This window comes from Symphalangus syndactylus, chromosome 7, assembly GCF_028878055.3.
Source record: "Symphalangus syndactylus isolate Jambi chromosome 7, NHGRI_mSymSyn1-v2.1_pri, whole genome shotgun sequence".
Classification (NCBI taxonomy): domain Eukaryota; kingdom Metazoa; phylum Chordata; class Mammalia; order Primates; family Hylobatidae; genus Symphalangus; species Symphalangus syndactylus.
This window is the reverse complement of record NC_072429.2, coordinates 15,293,046-15,308,039: the sequence shown is the minus strand read 5'-3', so window position 1 is coordinate 15,308,039 and position 14,994 is coordinate 15,293,046. Positions and strand designations below refer to the sequence as shown.

The 14,994-nt window shown below is 56.5% G+C and overlaps 1 protein-coding gene across 2 annotated transcripts in view; it reads left to right on the top strand.

The window, feature by feature from the left end:
• Positions 1-245: 245 nt before the first annotated feature.
• FGF18 (fibroblast growth factor 18) overlaps positions 246-14,994 on the top strand; it is a 37,723-nt gene continuing 22,974 nt past the window's right edge. The window contains exons 1-2 of one of the 2 annotated variants that reach the window (XM_055285256.2): positions 246-1,035; positions 1,207-1,237. In XM_055285256.2, the coding sequence (XP_055141231.1) occupies positions 1,004-1,035; positions 1,207-1,237 (63 nt within the window). In that variant the 5' untranslated portion in view covers positions 246-1,003. Of the gene's footprint in view, positions 1,036-1,206; positions 1,244-14,994 lie in introns of both variants that reach the window. The other variant, XM_055285255.2, reaches the window with a different exon arrangement.

Sequence of the window (14,994 nt, the reverse complement as noted above, 5' to 3'; positions counted from 1 at the left end):
GGCAGGTGAGGACGTTCCGTACCTAACTGCGTTGTTGGGGAGCATCGCCTGCCCAATTTGGGCAACGTTTGCGCGGAGGAACGGGTCACTACGCTCGGGCGCAGAGCTCCGACGGCTTCCAGCGCTCACCAGCTTCAGTCTCGCGGGTCCTGCCCCTTCGGAGCTGCCGGTCCCGTCGCCGAGAGTCTGAGCGCCTCCCCTCCAACCCCGAGCCGCCAGGAGAAGGAGGAGGAGGCAGCGAGAGGCCGCGGCAGGCAGGCGAGCAGGCAGGGCCGCCTTTGATGTGGGCTGGGCGCACCCAGGCTAGCTGAACGCCCGTCCGGCCGCGCCCCGAGGGGGGAGCCCCCAGGCCCCGCATCCTCATTGTGCCGGCTCGGGCCCGGGCCCGCCCCCGGCCCCCCGCCCCCTTGCCGCCCGCGCGTAGAAAACGCCCCGGCCGCCGCCAGTGGTGGGAGGCGGCGATGCGCACGGCCGGAGAGACGCGGAGGAGGAGACATGAGCCGACGGGCGCCCAGACGGAGCGGCCGTGACGCTTTCGCGCTGCAGCCGCGCGCCCCGACCCCGGAGCGCTGACCCCTGGCCCCACGCAGCTCCGCGCCCGGGCCGGAGAGCGCAACTCGGCTTCCAGACCTGCCGCGCATGCTGTCCCCGGACTAAGCCGGGCAGCCAGCCTCCCACGGACGCCCGGACGGCCAGCCGGCCAGCAGTGAGCAAGCTTCCCCGCACCGGCCAGGCGCCTCCTGCACAGCGGCTGCCGCCCCGCAGCCCCTGCGCCAGCCCGGAGGGCGCAGCGCTCGGGAGGAGCCGCGCGGGGCGCTGATGCCGCAGGGCGCGCCGCGGAGCGCCCCGGAGCAGCAGAGTCTGCAGCAGCAGCAGCCGGCGAGGAGGGAGCAGCAGCAGCGGCGGCGGCGGCGGCGGCGGCGGCGGAGGCGCCCGGTCCCGGCCGCGCGGAGCGGACATGTGCAGGCTGGGCTAGGAGCCGCCGCCTCCCTCCCGCCCAGCGATGTATTCAGCGCCCTCCGCCTGCACTTGCCTGTAAGCGTCCGCGCGCGGGGCTGCCCACCTTGCCTGGCTGTCTGTCCGTGTGCTTGTGCCCTGTACCTCTGTCTGCCCGCCCGTCGGTTCGCCTGACTCTTCGACTGCGTGTCTGTCCGCGCGCCCCCTTCCTCAGGTCCCACTGACCGCTTCTCCATCTGTTTCCCGCAGGTGTTTACACTTCCTGCTGCTGTGCTTCCAGGTACAGGTACGTGGGCTCCTGACTTTGACCTCCTCCCGCCCCTGCCTCGCGGTACACGCCGACCCCCCTTCCCCGGCCGCGCCCCCTCCCTGTGCCCCACCCCTCCTGGGCGCCGAGCCCAGTGCACCTGTTCCCAGGGCGCGGAAGGGCGGTTCCGCGTGCGCCCTGCGCCGGCGGGGAACCGGCCAAGGGCAAGGGACTCTGCCGCGGGGTCCGAGGCGGCGCTGGCTGTCGCAGCCCCTGTCGGCCTCGGCTGGGAGGAGATCCTGCAGGGACGGCGGGCTCAGCCGCAGCAATACACCCAGCTCTAAGACCCCTGCCCGCAGCCAGCGAGGGGTAGGACCTAGGGGTTTTCTCTGCCAACCTTCCCTTAACATCGCCGCTTCCAAACAAAAAGACTTTCAGCCGAGTGGATTTCGAGTCCAGGGAGAAGGCTTCAGTTGTAAATTACTCTGTGGTTTTGAAGGCGCTGCAGCATTGAGACACACACACAGACACACACACATGCTCGGGACGAGGGGAAGCTCCAGGGCGCCTAGGCCGAGTGGCCGTTGCCCGCGAGGCCGCTCCCGGACGGGTCGCGCTGCGCACTCCCTCGCCTAAGGTGGTGCAGCCCTCGTTGGTTCCCCGCCTGCTCCCCGTTCGCTCGCTCTCCGTGAATCAGAAGAGGGCTTGGCGCTCAGCCTGGAAAGCACTTGCTAAAATCTGATCTGTTACTTCAGCAGCTTTCAGACTCGGGAAGGTCTTGGCACGCAGACAGTTGGAACGCTCTGGCTTCCAAAGCTGTAGAAATGAAGGAAAAAGGGTTGGGGGGAGGGAGAGAGAAGAGCGAAAAAGGGAGCCGACTTCAGCCCCGATTAGAACCAGACCAGGGCTGCCTCTGCATGGTGGGGGTGGAGGGGCGGCGGGCAAAGGGAATAGGAAGCGTCAGCTCCCCAAGCCCCCACCCACCTAGTGCTGCAAGGGGCCAGGCCAGGAGGAACTGGACACAGGCCAAAAGAGGGTTGTCTGACCCTTCCCCCTCGGTGGAAGGCAGGTGGCTTTCCGGGATTAGAGAAGATTCTTAGACCTTAGCCTTCTGGATTCTGGAGATCCCCAGAGCGAGCCTTAAGCACAGGAAATTGGTGGTTCTCCCGGTTTTCTGGCTCAAGGAGTGTTGTGTGCCTTGAGCACTGCTGCGACTCAACAGCCTCTTGCAGTGTTTGGCGGTGGTGGGCCTGCTATCTTCCTTCCACGCCCAGGAGAGGGTTATTACCCTCCTGATAGGCACTGAGCTGGGGGCATCCAGTGGGGCTTGGGGATGGAAGGGTGGACGGACCTGATGGGTTCTTTCCTCCTGTTGGCCAGGCTGGGGTCCCCAGTGACTCCTTGAATCAATATAACTGGAGTCAGTAACTTAAGACTGGCTGTTTGCCAAAGCAGATGTGACCCTGTGTGGTGATGGGGGTGGGGGTGGGGAACGGCTGGTGTCAAAGAGGGAGGCCAGTGCCAGGCATGGCCTGCGTGGTCTGCAGCTGAGTCCCCAAGCAGAGGGCAGGCCCCAAGGTCACTCCAGGGGGTCTGCTTGTCTGACCTGGGCAAGAGCTCTTTTCCAGAGTGCCGTGCCTGGGGGCAGGAGGGATGAAATGGGCATGGAGTAGCAGGGAGGCCTGTGGATGTGTGGCTCAAGCCTCTGGATGCCTGCTGCTGTTGGTTCTTCTTGAAGTGGGGCCCAGGAGGGGCTGCTGTGTGGTCTTTGTGTTCTCCGGGGGAGCTGGAGGGAGGGAGTGTGGACTCTGCATCCCACCTCCACCTCCTGGCCAGAGCTAGAGCCAGCATCTTGGGAAAGAGCTGGGTGGTCTGCCCTGGTTAGGTCAAGAGGCAGCCTTCAAGCAGGTGAGGGATCCTCCTCTCCCCACCACCTCCACCTTCCCCCTTCCTTCACCCCTTTGTCCCCACCGGCCTTTCTGCATCCAAAGTGCCATAGGACTGATGCTTTTAACCCATGGTCCATGTACCCTTGGAGTGTCAAAGGATGGGATTGTGGGAGGGGGAGGCCCCTGAAACATTGCACAAAAATGGTGCTCAAACGTGCTGTGTCTGGAAGAGGGTTGCCTGCTCCCGACAGAGTTTCAAAACATCTATGACCCCTAAAGATAAAGAAATATCATCCTGGGAGTTATGGGCAAGGTTGTCAGGCTTGTGTCCCCATTCACACGACAGGAACAAAGGTGGGGTTGCCTTAATGGTTGAAATGAGGGGTAGGAGCCACATGATGTTAACTGCCAGGAATCTGAGGCGTGCTCCCTGCTGAGGTTTGGGTAGGCTGCACTTAGCGGGTAGCAGTTCAAGCTCCTTTAGGGTGAGCCTGGGCCAGGGAGGCCTCTCTGCATGGTGGGAAGGGCTCAGGGCTTTGCAATCCAGTGGCCTAGGCCTGCACCCCTGCTCCAGCTCCATCTTTCCCTCTCTGCATCATTTGTGAAATGGTTGGTCATGGAGTTGAACTGGTATATGATGGGGCATGGGGTCATTTTGCCAGGTCTCATCCACCCAGGAAGGCACATTGTGGCTGCTGGGAAATGGATGCGCCTACGCCCTTCCCTCCCCGCTCAGTGTTTTCCAGGACTGGTCCAGTCTTAGCAGTGGAGTTTCTGGGCCCCTCCTTTCTTCCTGTCCATGGCTACCAGGCTCAGAATGGGTCCCTGCCCCCAGCTACGTTTCCATGAGCACATTCAATGCCAGACACCGTCCTGCCCACCCCCAAAGTGGTGAGCCCCGCCCTCACCCGCTGGCCACCCTGGGAAGTGGGAAGCTGGGAATTTAATAAAATCCCTTCATCCCCTCTCCACACGACTCGGGACACCGTAGATAGCTCAAATTGGAAGAATTTAAAAAATTTCCGTGGGGAGCAAGCGGCGTGACCAGTAAATTGCTTTTCTGCACTTGGCTGAGCTCTGACAATGACACCGGGCTGGGCCTTTCACGCAGCTCGGCCGGCACCTGCCTGACATTGTTCCTGCCGCCAGGCTCGGCTAGGTCCTGGCCTTCCCCAGACAGACCAGGCATGAGGTGGGCCAGGCTGGGCGGGGTGGGGGGGCATCCCCTGGCCTCTTGTCCCTCCTGCCAGCCCCTTAGCCCCTTGTCCCTCCTGCAGCGCCACTTCCTCTCTCACCACAAGAAGTGTTCAAGTTTGAAAGTTTCCTTCCACGCCCCCTCTCGGCCTGACCACCCCCACACCCAGCCTCCTCAGTGAGGTTTAAACCCTTTCTTTAAGCTGGCTAGGATAGGGAAGCTGGAGACAGTGTCCTTTGGCACAAAAAGAGGATGGGATGCTGTGTTAGTGGATGGCACTTTTTTTTTTTTTTGTGCTCTGTCACCCAGGCTGGAGTGCAGTGGCGTGATCTTGGCTTACTGCAACCTCTGTCTCCTGGGTTCAAGTCACTCTCCTCAGCCTCCCAAGTAGCTGGGATTACAGGTACACACCACCATGCTGGGCTAATTTTTGTATTTTTAGTAGAGACAGGGTTTCACCGTGTTGGACGGGCTGGTCTCGAACTCCTGACCTCAGGTGATCTGCCTGCCTTGGCCTCCCAAAGTGCTGGGATTATAGGCGTGAGCCACTCACCTGGCCTTTTAATTTCCTACAGCAACATCATCCGTCCATCCACAGTCAGGTATTCATTCAGCACATTCTTGCTGGGAGCCTGCTTCTTGCTGCCTTGGGAATAAGGTCTGGTAAGTCCCTGGCCTCCAAGAGCTCCTGGTTTAAAGGGAGAAAGTGCCAGATGAACAGAGGCTTGTCTATTCTGCCTCCTCCTCTCCCAGCACTGTGAAGTGGAGTGAGGCAGGCACATACATCTTCCTCCTGTTTAGCAGGGGAAGAAACTGAGTCCCGGGAGCAGTGATTTGCGTGAAGGAAAAAGATGGTGCTTGTAGAAATTCTAAAGTGTCCCTTACATTGGGAAGCTGGTTCGCTTCTTTCAAGGAGAGGGAGGCCAAGAGAGGGTAATAATTCTGTTTCACAGATGGAGAAACCGAGGCACAGAATGAGGAAGGGATTTGTTCAGGGTCATAGCTAAGACCCAAGACGCTGGATTCAAGATCTTGTATTCTTTCTACCATAGCAGATGGACCTTCTTCTCAAAGAATCCTGAAATTATTCAGAAAGAATATTGCTGGGCCCATGGAGTCCTTAGGGATATGCTAGGGATCTGCAGTGAGATTCTCTTTGGATTCTGGTGTAGGGGGGATGTTGAGAGCCCAGGTAGGCGTCTCTGGGCTTGAGGGTGTCTGACTTGGAGTCTGCAGGTCCTGATCCTCCTGGAATGTGTTGATCTGAGAGGGTCCCAGAGTTAGAGGGGGGTACTTGGGGGCTGGGGCCTGGAGGATTCAGCACTCCTCTTCCAGCCTTTCCCCAGCAGAAGAGGAGGGGAATGGGGAGGGGGTGGGGAGGGGGCGGGGCTCCCCACCAGCATTCCTGAAGCTCAGGAGTGTCACCCGCTCTGAGATAAGGAGGTGGATTTTTAGAATTTCTTGTGGTTGGCACGGCCAGTGTCAGCAGGCTTGGGGCAGCCCATCGGTCACAGATGCAGCCTCCACCCTGCCCTAGGTAGCTCCAAGGACACACTGGACCCCCAAAGGGAGACTAGAGGGGTATTGGGAAGAGACTTCCATTTTCTGCAGGGCCTTTTGGTTCTGACCTAGTCCTCTAGCAGGAGACTTGTGGGTGTGGAAAATTGGGGTGCAGTCTCACATCAAGCCATTAAAAACAACAACAATATTCATAGTGGCCACCAGGTATAGTGCACTCACTACATGCCAAGTGCTTTTTTTGTTACTGTTGTTGAGATGGAGTCTCGCTCTGTTGCCCAGGCTGGAGTGCAACGGTGCGATCTTGGCTAACTGCAACCTCTGCCTCCCAGGTTCAAGCAGTCCTCCTGCCTCAGCCTGCATGCCACCACGTCTGGGTAATTTTTGTGTTTTTAGTAGAGATGGAGTTTCACCGTGTTGGCCAGGCTGGTCTTGAACTCCTGACCTCAGGTGATCCACCCGCCTCGGCCTCCCAAAGTGCTGGGATTGCAGGCATGAGCCACTGCACCCAGATGCCATGTGCTTTTTTCTTTTTTTGAGACGGAGTCTCGCCCTGTTGCCCAGGCTGCAGTGCAGTGGCGCGATCTCAGCTCACTGTAAGCTCTGCCTCCCGGGTTCACACCATTCTCCTGCCTCAGCCTCCCGAGTAGCTGGGACTACAGGCGCGAGCTACCACGCCCGGCTAATTTTTTGTATTTTTAGTAGAGATGGGGTTTCACTGTGTTAGCTAGGATGGTCTCAGTCTCCTGACCTCGTGATCCGCTCGCCTTGGCCTCCCAAAGTGCTGGGATTACTGGCGTGAGCCACCGTGCCTGGCCAGCCATATGCTTTTGCACATTATCCAGGTCAAGCCTCACAACCAGCCTGGAACTAGGGAATTCTACAGAGGAAGAAAAAGAGAGGCACCGGTACATAAAGTAACCTGCTTTTGGTCACATAGTAAGAGAGAGGCAGAGCTCGATTCAGCTCTGGGTCTGTCCGGCTCTAGGACTCAAGCTTACTTGTATGAGGGCTCTGGAGTGTGGCTCTGCCTTCTCTTTGCTGTGTGACCTTGGGCAAGTTACTTAACTTCCCTGAGTCTCAGCTTCTGCGTGTGTACAATGGGAAAAAACAACCAAGGAAATCGTCCCTATTGCCTCAGGTAGTAGTTGTGGAGGGACAGTGCATGACCCAAACTCTTGTTTGTAGTCCAGACCCTGCTCCTATGCCTCTTACTCTAGGAGGGTTCCCTTGCCCCTTGCCCGCCCCCGTCAGCTATAGTGAGTCCTTCCCCAGGGCTGCTGCCTTGTTGTCACTGTGGGAGGGGAGGTGTTGATTTCTCCTTTCTGTGGGTAAGGGCTGCTCTGAGGAACCTCTGTATGCTCCTAGATTTTCCTGTGTTGGCTGTTCTCTAACTCATAAGACCCCATGGCAGCGCATGGAGGGGAGGGCTGCCCTTAGAAGGGGCTTGGGCCTGCTGTCAGCACTGTGGGCCTGAGCGTGGGGATTTGTTCTGAAACCACAGCAGGTCAGTAGGCCCCGTGGGCTTTGGTCTGGCTTGTTAGCAGTGTGTTTGCTCTGACATCTCAGTGGCAAAAGGCCTCCGGCCATTCAAAATGCTGTTGTGCCAAGGATGGGGCCAAAGACAAGCCCCCTGTGGGCCACAGAGTGGAATCCCTGAACACCTGGGTTCCAATCCTGGCTCTGTCCTGGGCTCACTGACCTCTCTCTCTAAGCTTTGATTTACCCACCTGGGTATCAGTGAGGTGAGGTCAGTGGCTTCTGTGATGCTTGAATGCATAGGCTTTGGTGTAGGGGAAACCTAGGTTGAATCCTGGCTGTGCTTCTTGGCAGCTGCTCAGCAAATATTCCTTAACCTTCAATTTTCTGCATCTCAGTTTCCCCATCTGTAAAATGGGATCATGAGAAATACCTACTTCTGGCCGAGCACGGTGGCTCACGCCTATAATCCCAGCACTTTGGGAGGCCGAGACAGGCGGATCACTTGAGGTCAGGAGTTCGAGACCAACCTGGCCAACATGGTGAAACCCCGTCCCTACTAAAAATACGAAAAATTAGCCGAGTGTAGTGGGCGCCTGTGATCCCAGCTACTCAGGAGGCTGAGACAGGAGAAACGCTTGAACCTGGGAGATGGAGGTTGTGGTGAGCCAAGATCACGCCACTGCACTTCAGCCTGGGCAAGAGCGAAACTCCATCTGAAAAAAAAAAAGAGAGAGAGAAATACCTACTTCTTAAGGGTTATTGTGAGAACTAAGTGGGATATTGCACACAGAGTAGCTAGCACAATGGCAAAACACTCAATGAATAATTTAGTAAAAGTAATTGTTCAATCAATTATATTGTCTGTGTTAGGTACATAACATGCTGTGGGGTGCTAGAGAAAGCTAGAAAGGACGTGTTCCTTGGATCAGTGACATCAGGCCTCCTCCAGTCTGAGTTGGGAGCACAGGCTTTGGACTTAGGTCTGGATTTAATTGCCACTCTACCACTCAAGACTGTGTGGCTTTGAGCGAGGCCCTTAACCTCTCTGAGTCTCCACTTCCTCTCCATGGGCAAAATAAGGATACTAATCCCACTCCCCTGGCCTGTTGGTAGGAGTAATTGATGACCAGATATGTAGTAGGCACTCAAATATAGTGTTGCTCGTCATCAACAATCCACAAACATTTATGGGACACTTGCTGCATACCTGGCCCTGGACTGGTTTTGAGGGGGAATGAAGAAGGTATCCAAGGCTTTTCCTTCCAAGTGTTCCCCATGAAGAGATGGCACGTACTTCAAGCAGCTCTGTTTCCCCCGATCCCCATCCCATCTTCTGCCTTGGAATCGCATAGTGCTTGGCCACTGTCTTTGATCCAGGACACTCTGCGGGGCTCACAGGGATGGGTGGGTTCTGGGCCTAGCACGCTTCAGTTGGCCGTGTGATTGAGTGATTGACTGGCCTCTCTGTGGCTTATCATTCCTGTAGGCATCAGGACAGAACCTCCCTCCCGGGGTTGCTGGAAGGGTGAGTTCCCCCTGCCCAGGGGAGGCACTTGGCATAGCGCCTGGCTCATGATAAGTGTTAAGTAAATGTGAGCTGCATATCTGCATTCAACTCTGGGGTGTCTCAAGGCCGGCTTGTCCACCAGCCCACGGGTTCCTGGAAGTCAAAGAGAGGTCTGACCCCTGCTGCAGGCACCACAGCAGCTGGCACAGATCGGGCATGCTGGAGGAATGTTGGGTCAGTGAGTGGAGGTTTGAGGGAGAAGTTCTCTGGGGGCCGGGATCCAGACTGAATCCCCCCACCCACTCGTCTGTGCCAGGGGCTGGGGCACAGAGAGGGCCAGCACCTATCCCAGCCGTTGGAGACTTGAGAGAAAGTGGGAGCATGTGCTGGGGAGCAAGAGCTCAAGGGTGCAGCAGGTACTCTGATGACAGGCCTTGAACCAGACTCTGGGGCAAGAGGGTCTGGCCCGGGTAGATGCTCCATGTAGACCTTGAAATAAGAGCAAACCGGGTGAAGAGGACACTGTGAGCCTCTGCATGGCGTGCATGTGTCTATGCGCATATATGGAAAAGCCTTGCGGGCATGTGGAACGGGGCTACTGGAAGCAGGGATCAGCCTGGCGGACTCACAGAGCTCCAAGCTGACTGGGGTGGCTGGCACATCCATTCCCAGGAATGGGGGTGATGGAAAAGACTGTGGTGGGCTTTGAATGCTGGAATAAAGGGCTTGTTATCTCATGGGCATGGATGGCTATTCTCCCTACCCAGGGGCTTTAGGGAGCTGGAATTGAAACAGGGATCAGCGGGAAGAGGAAAGGGAGGGAGAGAACAGGGCATGGGTCTTTACGGCTCCAGGGTTGGCTGCCTGCAGCAGCGGCGCCCATATTGATGATCTGTACCATGAAGGCTGATGTATGGGGAGAGGGAGGCCGACCCTCAGGCCCAACCCCCCATCCTGCAGTGCCCCCTCCCCTGCTGATGGCTCAGCCCTGCCAATCAATACATTGATAGCCCTGGGAGCATAATGGACAGGCTGGGGGGCGGGGAAGGGCCCTTTGCGGCGTCACTGTCTGTCCTGGCTGAGTTGGTATGCGGAGTGTGACAGGAAAGAGGCCAGAGGAGGGTTGAGGAGGTGGGGGCACCCATCAGAGCCACACTCAGATTCAGGGTGGGCCCGGCCTTCCTCCTCCCCTTTCCATCCGTGGGAAACTCATGGGCTTCAGATCCAGAGATGGGTTCAGATCGTGGCTCTGTCAGTTTCTGTTCAATTTGGGCCAGTCCCGTGGCCTCTCTGTGTCTTCCTTTGTCACCTGGAACACAGGGATAGTAATAGTTTCGGCTGCTCAGGTTGTGTGAAGAGCGGACATGGGCCCTGGCATGGGGGCAAGTGCCTAGCCAGTGGGAGCCAACGTGAGGTTCACTCTCAATGAAAGTAATCCAGAGAGCGCCCCTTGGGCCAGAGTCCAGGAAGAGTTAGGGGAGCTGCGTTTTCAGGTGGAGAGAGTGGCTGACTTTACCGGGAAACCTCACTGGAGAGGAGTGAAGGTCTCCAGTTTGAATCCAGAGTTTGGAGAAGCTCTGAAAGCCTTGGCTGGCCCGATGCTGCTGCTGCTGCTGCTGCTGCTGGAGGAGCCAGGTGGTGTGGAATGTGGCTGGAAGTCTGGGGGCTGCCCCTCCTGGGACCAGAGAGACCCTCCCTTTCTGGGCAGGTTGCCTGGAGACAGGAGCATGGGTTTCATAAAGCCTCAAGGATCAGAGGATGGGGCCTGGGCGGGAGAGGCCGTGGGGCCCATCCCTCTCCCTTGGGTGGGGGCAGAAAGCCCAAGGGCCCCAGCTTTTTGTGGACAATATTCCAACCTCCTTACCCCCAAACTATGGCCTGTGGCCTGAACCAGTTGTCGTCCTGGAAAAGTAGAAAGGAGGTGGGTGAGGAAGAGGAGGGAGAACAGTGGCAGGCGAGGGCGAAGCAGGAGAGAGCCTGGACTGGATTTGAGTCTTGATTTCTCACCAATTCTGTGACATAGAACAAGTGATGTAACCTCTCTGAGCCTCAGTTTCCCTCTCTGTAAAATGGGAATAATAATCGTACCAGGCTGGGCACGGTGGCTCACGCCTGTAATCCAAGCACTTTGGGAGGCCGAGGCGAGTGGATCATGAGGTCAGGAGTTCAAGACCAGCCTGGCCAAGATGGTGAAACCCCGTCTCTACTAAAAACTATAAAAATTCACTGGGCGCGGTGGCAGGCGCCTGTAATCCCAGCTACTCCAGAGGCTGAGGCGGGAGAGTCGCATGAACCCAGGTGGCGGAGATTGCAGTGAGCCAAGATCAGCCATTGCACTCCAGCCTGGGCAACAGAGTAAGACTGTGTCTCAAAAAACAAAAAAATCGTACCAACTCATAGGGTTGTTCTGGGCATTGCATAGGAAGACGTCTCTCAAGAGATTCTTAGCACAGAGGAAGTGCTTAACACACAGTGGCTGATTAAGAAACAAAACTCAACTAAAGAAAAAAGAGTAATGATTGTTACTAATATAATCTTTTTCTGAGATAAATATTATAAACAGTCCCCATTTTGCTGATGGGAAAACTGAGAGCTAAAGAAGTCAAATAAGTTGGTTGACTGGGGGTGAAACCAGGTGACAGCTAAGGTCAGTCAGTGCTGGTTACCCTGTTAGTGTTATGTGTGTGGTGTGTGTACATAGGTGATGTGTGATGTGATGCACATTTGTGGAAGGTGGAAATGGGGGCCAGGAAGAAAGAGGAAAATCCCAAACGTGCTTTTCAGCCATGAGTGGGCTGGAGAGGCTAAAATCTTCAGGCCAGAGGGAGTGATGGAGGCTGCTAGATGCCCTGGTGTAAGGTGGTACCTTGGTTGATCTCTGGAAGCTGGTACTAGGCTGGGGGCTCACCTCAACCTCTTTTCACCCCGTGGAAGGTTCTTACCAAGATGCCTAAGAGGGGAGGCTTGCAAGGTAGACAGGGCTCGATTGCAAGGATGACACTTGGCTGTTTTCCTGGGTAATAGGGAGCCTGGGCAGGGACATGGCATCACATTTTGTGTTAAGAGCTGCACCGGGAGAGGATGAGACCAAAGGCAGAAGGTGGGTGGGCTCTGTGCCACTGAGCCCCATGATTGTCCCCAGGGCCGGGGGACCTTGGCGGGCTTGGGGGAGGGATTTGAGCCTCTTGGGGCCTTGTTGCCTCTGTGCAGTTGCTGCATTGGAAGGGTGAAGATTTCTACCAGAGCTGAAGCCCTCAAGGCAGGGGAAGCAGGGGCTGGGGACAGTTGGGATCTTAGGCTGAAGGGGACCCTCGGCCACCATGCTCTGAGAAAAGCTGCTTCCACCCAAAAGATAACCCATGTGTATGGCGTGGCCGGAAAGGTGGAGTGACAAAAGGCACCTTGTTTCCGTAGAAGACTTCCTTTATGCACCAACCCTTCTCTCCTTTCGAGAGTTGCAGCAGGCTGGGCACGGTGGCTCACGCCTGTAATCCCAGCACTTTGGGAAGCCGAGGTGGGCAGATCACCTGAGGTCAGGAGTTCAAGACCAGCCTGGCCAACATGGTGAAACCCCATCTCTACCAAAAATACAAAAATTAGCCAGTGTGGTGGTGGGCATCTGTATTCCCAGCTACTCGGGGAGGCTGAGGCACGAGAATCACTTGAACCCAGGAGGCGGAGGTTGCAGTGAGCCGAGATCGCGCCACTGCACTCCTGTCTGGGTGACAGAGTGAGACTCAGTCTCAAAAAAGAAAAAAGAGTTGCAGCAATTTGATTTTGTTCAAACCGCAGCTTTTCTTTTTTTTTTTTTTTTTTGAGATGGAGTCTCGCTCTGTCGCCCAGGCTGGAGTGCAGTGGCGCAATCTCGGCTCACTGCAAGCTCCGCCTCCTGGGTTCACGCCATTCTCCTGTCTCAGCCTCCCGAGTAGCTGGGACTACAGGCGCCCGCCACCACGCCTGGCTAATTTTTTGTATTTTTAGTAGAGACGGGGTTTCACCGTGGTCTCGATCTCCTGATCTTGTGATCCGCCCGCCTCGGCCTCCCAAAGTGCTGGGATTACAAGTGTGAGCCACCGCGCCCGGCGCAAACCGCAGCTTTTCAACACCCCTGATCATTGTATGCCTGGAGGGGTGTTAGCCAGGCTGACAGCAACATTGACTGTTCTGGGAAGACCTTGAAGATAGGCACCCCTTGCAGGGCACCGAGCCAAGTGACCTGCCACCCAGCTAGTAGGACAGGAGAAGTGGATGTTCCCAAGGCAGCCCCGCTATGCATGTGCTCTGGCGGCAGACCTTGAAATGGGCTTTAACAGGTGCTCACCTCCACGGGTCGTTGAGGTGCCATGTCTAGGGGTCATTTTCTTCTTCTTCTTTTTTTTTTGATAAAAATTCTATTTATTTATTTATTTATTTATTTATTTATTTATTTATTTATTTATTTCAGACAGATTCTCACTCTGTCACCCAGGCTGGAGTGCAGTGGTGTGATCTCGGCTCACGGCAACCTCTGCCTCCCGGCTTCAAGTGATTCTCCGGCCTCAGCCTCCTGAGTAGCTGGGATTACAGGCGTGCACCACCACACCTGGCTAATTTTTGTATTTTCAGTAGAAACAGGGTTTCAGTATGTTAAGATGGTCTTGAACTCCTGGCCTCAAGCTGGTCTTGAACTCCTGGCCTCAAGCGATCCGCCCACCTCAGCCTTCCAAAGTGCTGAGCCACTGCGACCGGCCTAGGGGTCTTCTTAGCAGAGTGTCTGGAACAGGGGTATGCTGAGCAGTCAGTTGCCTTAACACATCCCTCTGTGGGGCATTCTGGCTGGTAAGTGGCAGGGCTGATGTTGGCCTCCAGGTTTCCCTCACTTTTGCCCGCAGCCTTTTGGCCTGCGTTTGCTGGTTGCCTTCTGAGGGCAGAGGTGAGATTCAGGGATGAACCAGTCACACTGGACTGCAGTAGAGTGTTCGGGAGCCCTCACCCAGCCTGGGAGGTGAGGCTAGGAAAGGCTTCAGGGCAGGGGGTGTCACACCCTCCAGAGGTCTTGCCTGGGAAGCCTAGGGTGCTTCCTGCCTTTCCAGGAGAACAGACCTTGTTTCCGAGCCAGAGGCCACCCCCGCCACCTCCCTGGGGGTTGATCTGGCCACCGAGTGGGGCTTCAATGGTGGGAGCTGGGCAAGATGGATTGTTCCCTCCCACATCCTGGGGAAGTGCCACCCGACAGCCCCTGCTGACCCTGGGTCACCCATGCTGCCTCTGTCCAGTGGGCCAGGGAGAAAATCATTAATGGGAGGCCGGCTTCTGGGGCAGGGCAGCTCCCCTCGGGGACCTGGGGGAAGGAGATTGGTTTGACCTCTGGTCGATAAGGTCTCCTGTGAGCAGGAGGAGGGTTGGAGGACAGGGAGGGGACGCCAGAGGCCTGCCCTTGGGGGAGGGGACAGGGCCAGCCACCTCCGGAAGTCATTCCAGGAAGGTCAAAGGCCACGGGTGGGGAGGTTTCCGGACAAATGCCCACCAGGTGTGGGCCTCAGGAGCACTGGAGTTCTGTCCCTGAGCAGCAGGATGTGGAAGGAGGCAGGCCCAGGTATCAGACCCAGGCTGCGAGTGGTGACGTGTGTGGCTGCTGAGGGGTGGGGGAAGCGAAGAGGAGGCGCACGTGGTGGGCCAGCAGGCCAGGCCCTGCCTCACTGGGCTGTGTGGTTTGGAGCAATGGACTTAACTTTTCTGGGCCTTAGTGTCTCCATCCGTTCAATGAGGATGATAAGCGTTCTCATGGTGCAAGGTTGTCAGGACTATCAAAAGCAATAGCATCTTCCCAAATAATCTGGTTTGCAGGGCTGCACCGAGGGCCCCATAAAGGGTTCCCTTGTGTTCTATCACTAGTTACCCCTACTGAGCCAGGCACTGCTCTGAGCACTCACTATATTGCTTTATATGTTTAATCTTTACAGCCACTCATGAGGAGGGTGCTGTTACCATCACCCCATTTTATAGGCGAGGAAACAGGCACTAGAGTTTAATAACTTGCATAAGGTCCCTTAGCTAAAGAGTGGCACATCCTGGGTTTTGAAACCAGGGCCAGCTCCTGACAGCACTGGTGGGGCAGGCAGGGCCCCGCAAGGCAGTGGCCTGGGGCTGCCTGCAGGGGTGGGGCACAGGAAACACAGTTTTTAGGGTCACAAGGCCTGGGGTTAATTCTGCATTACTG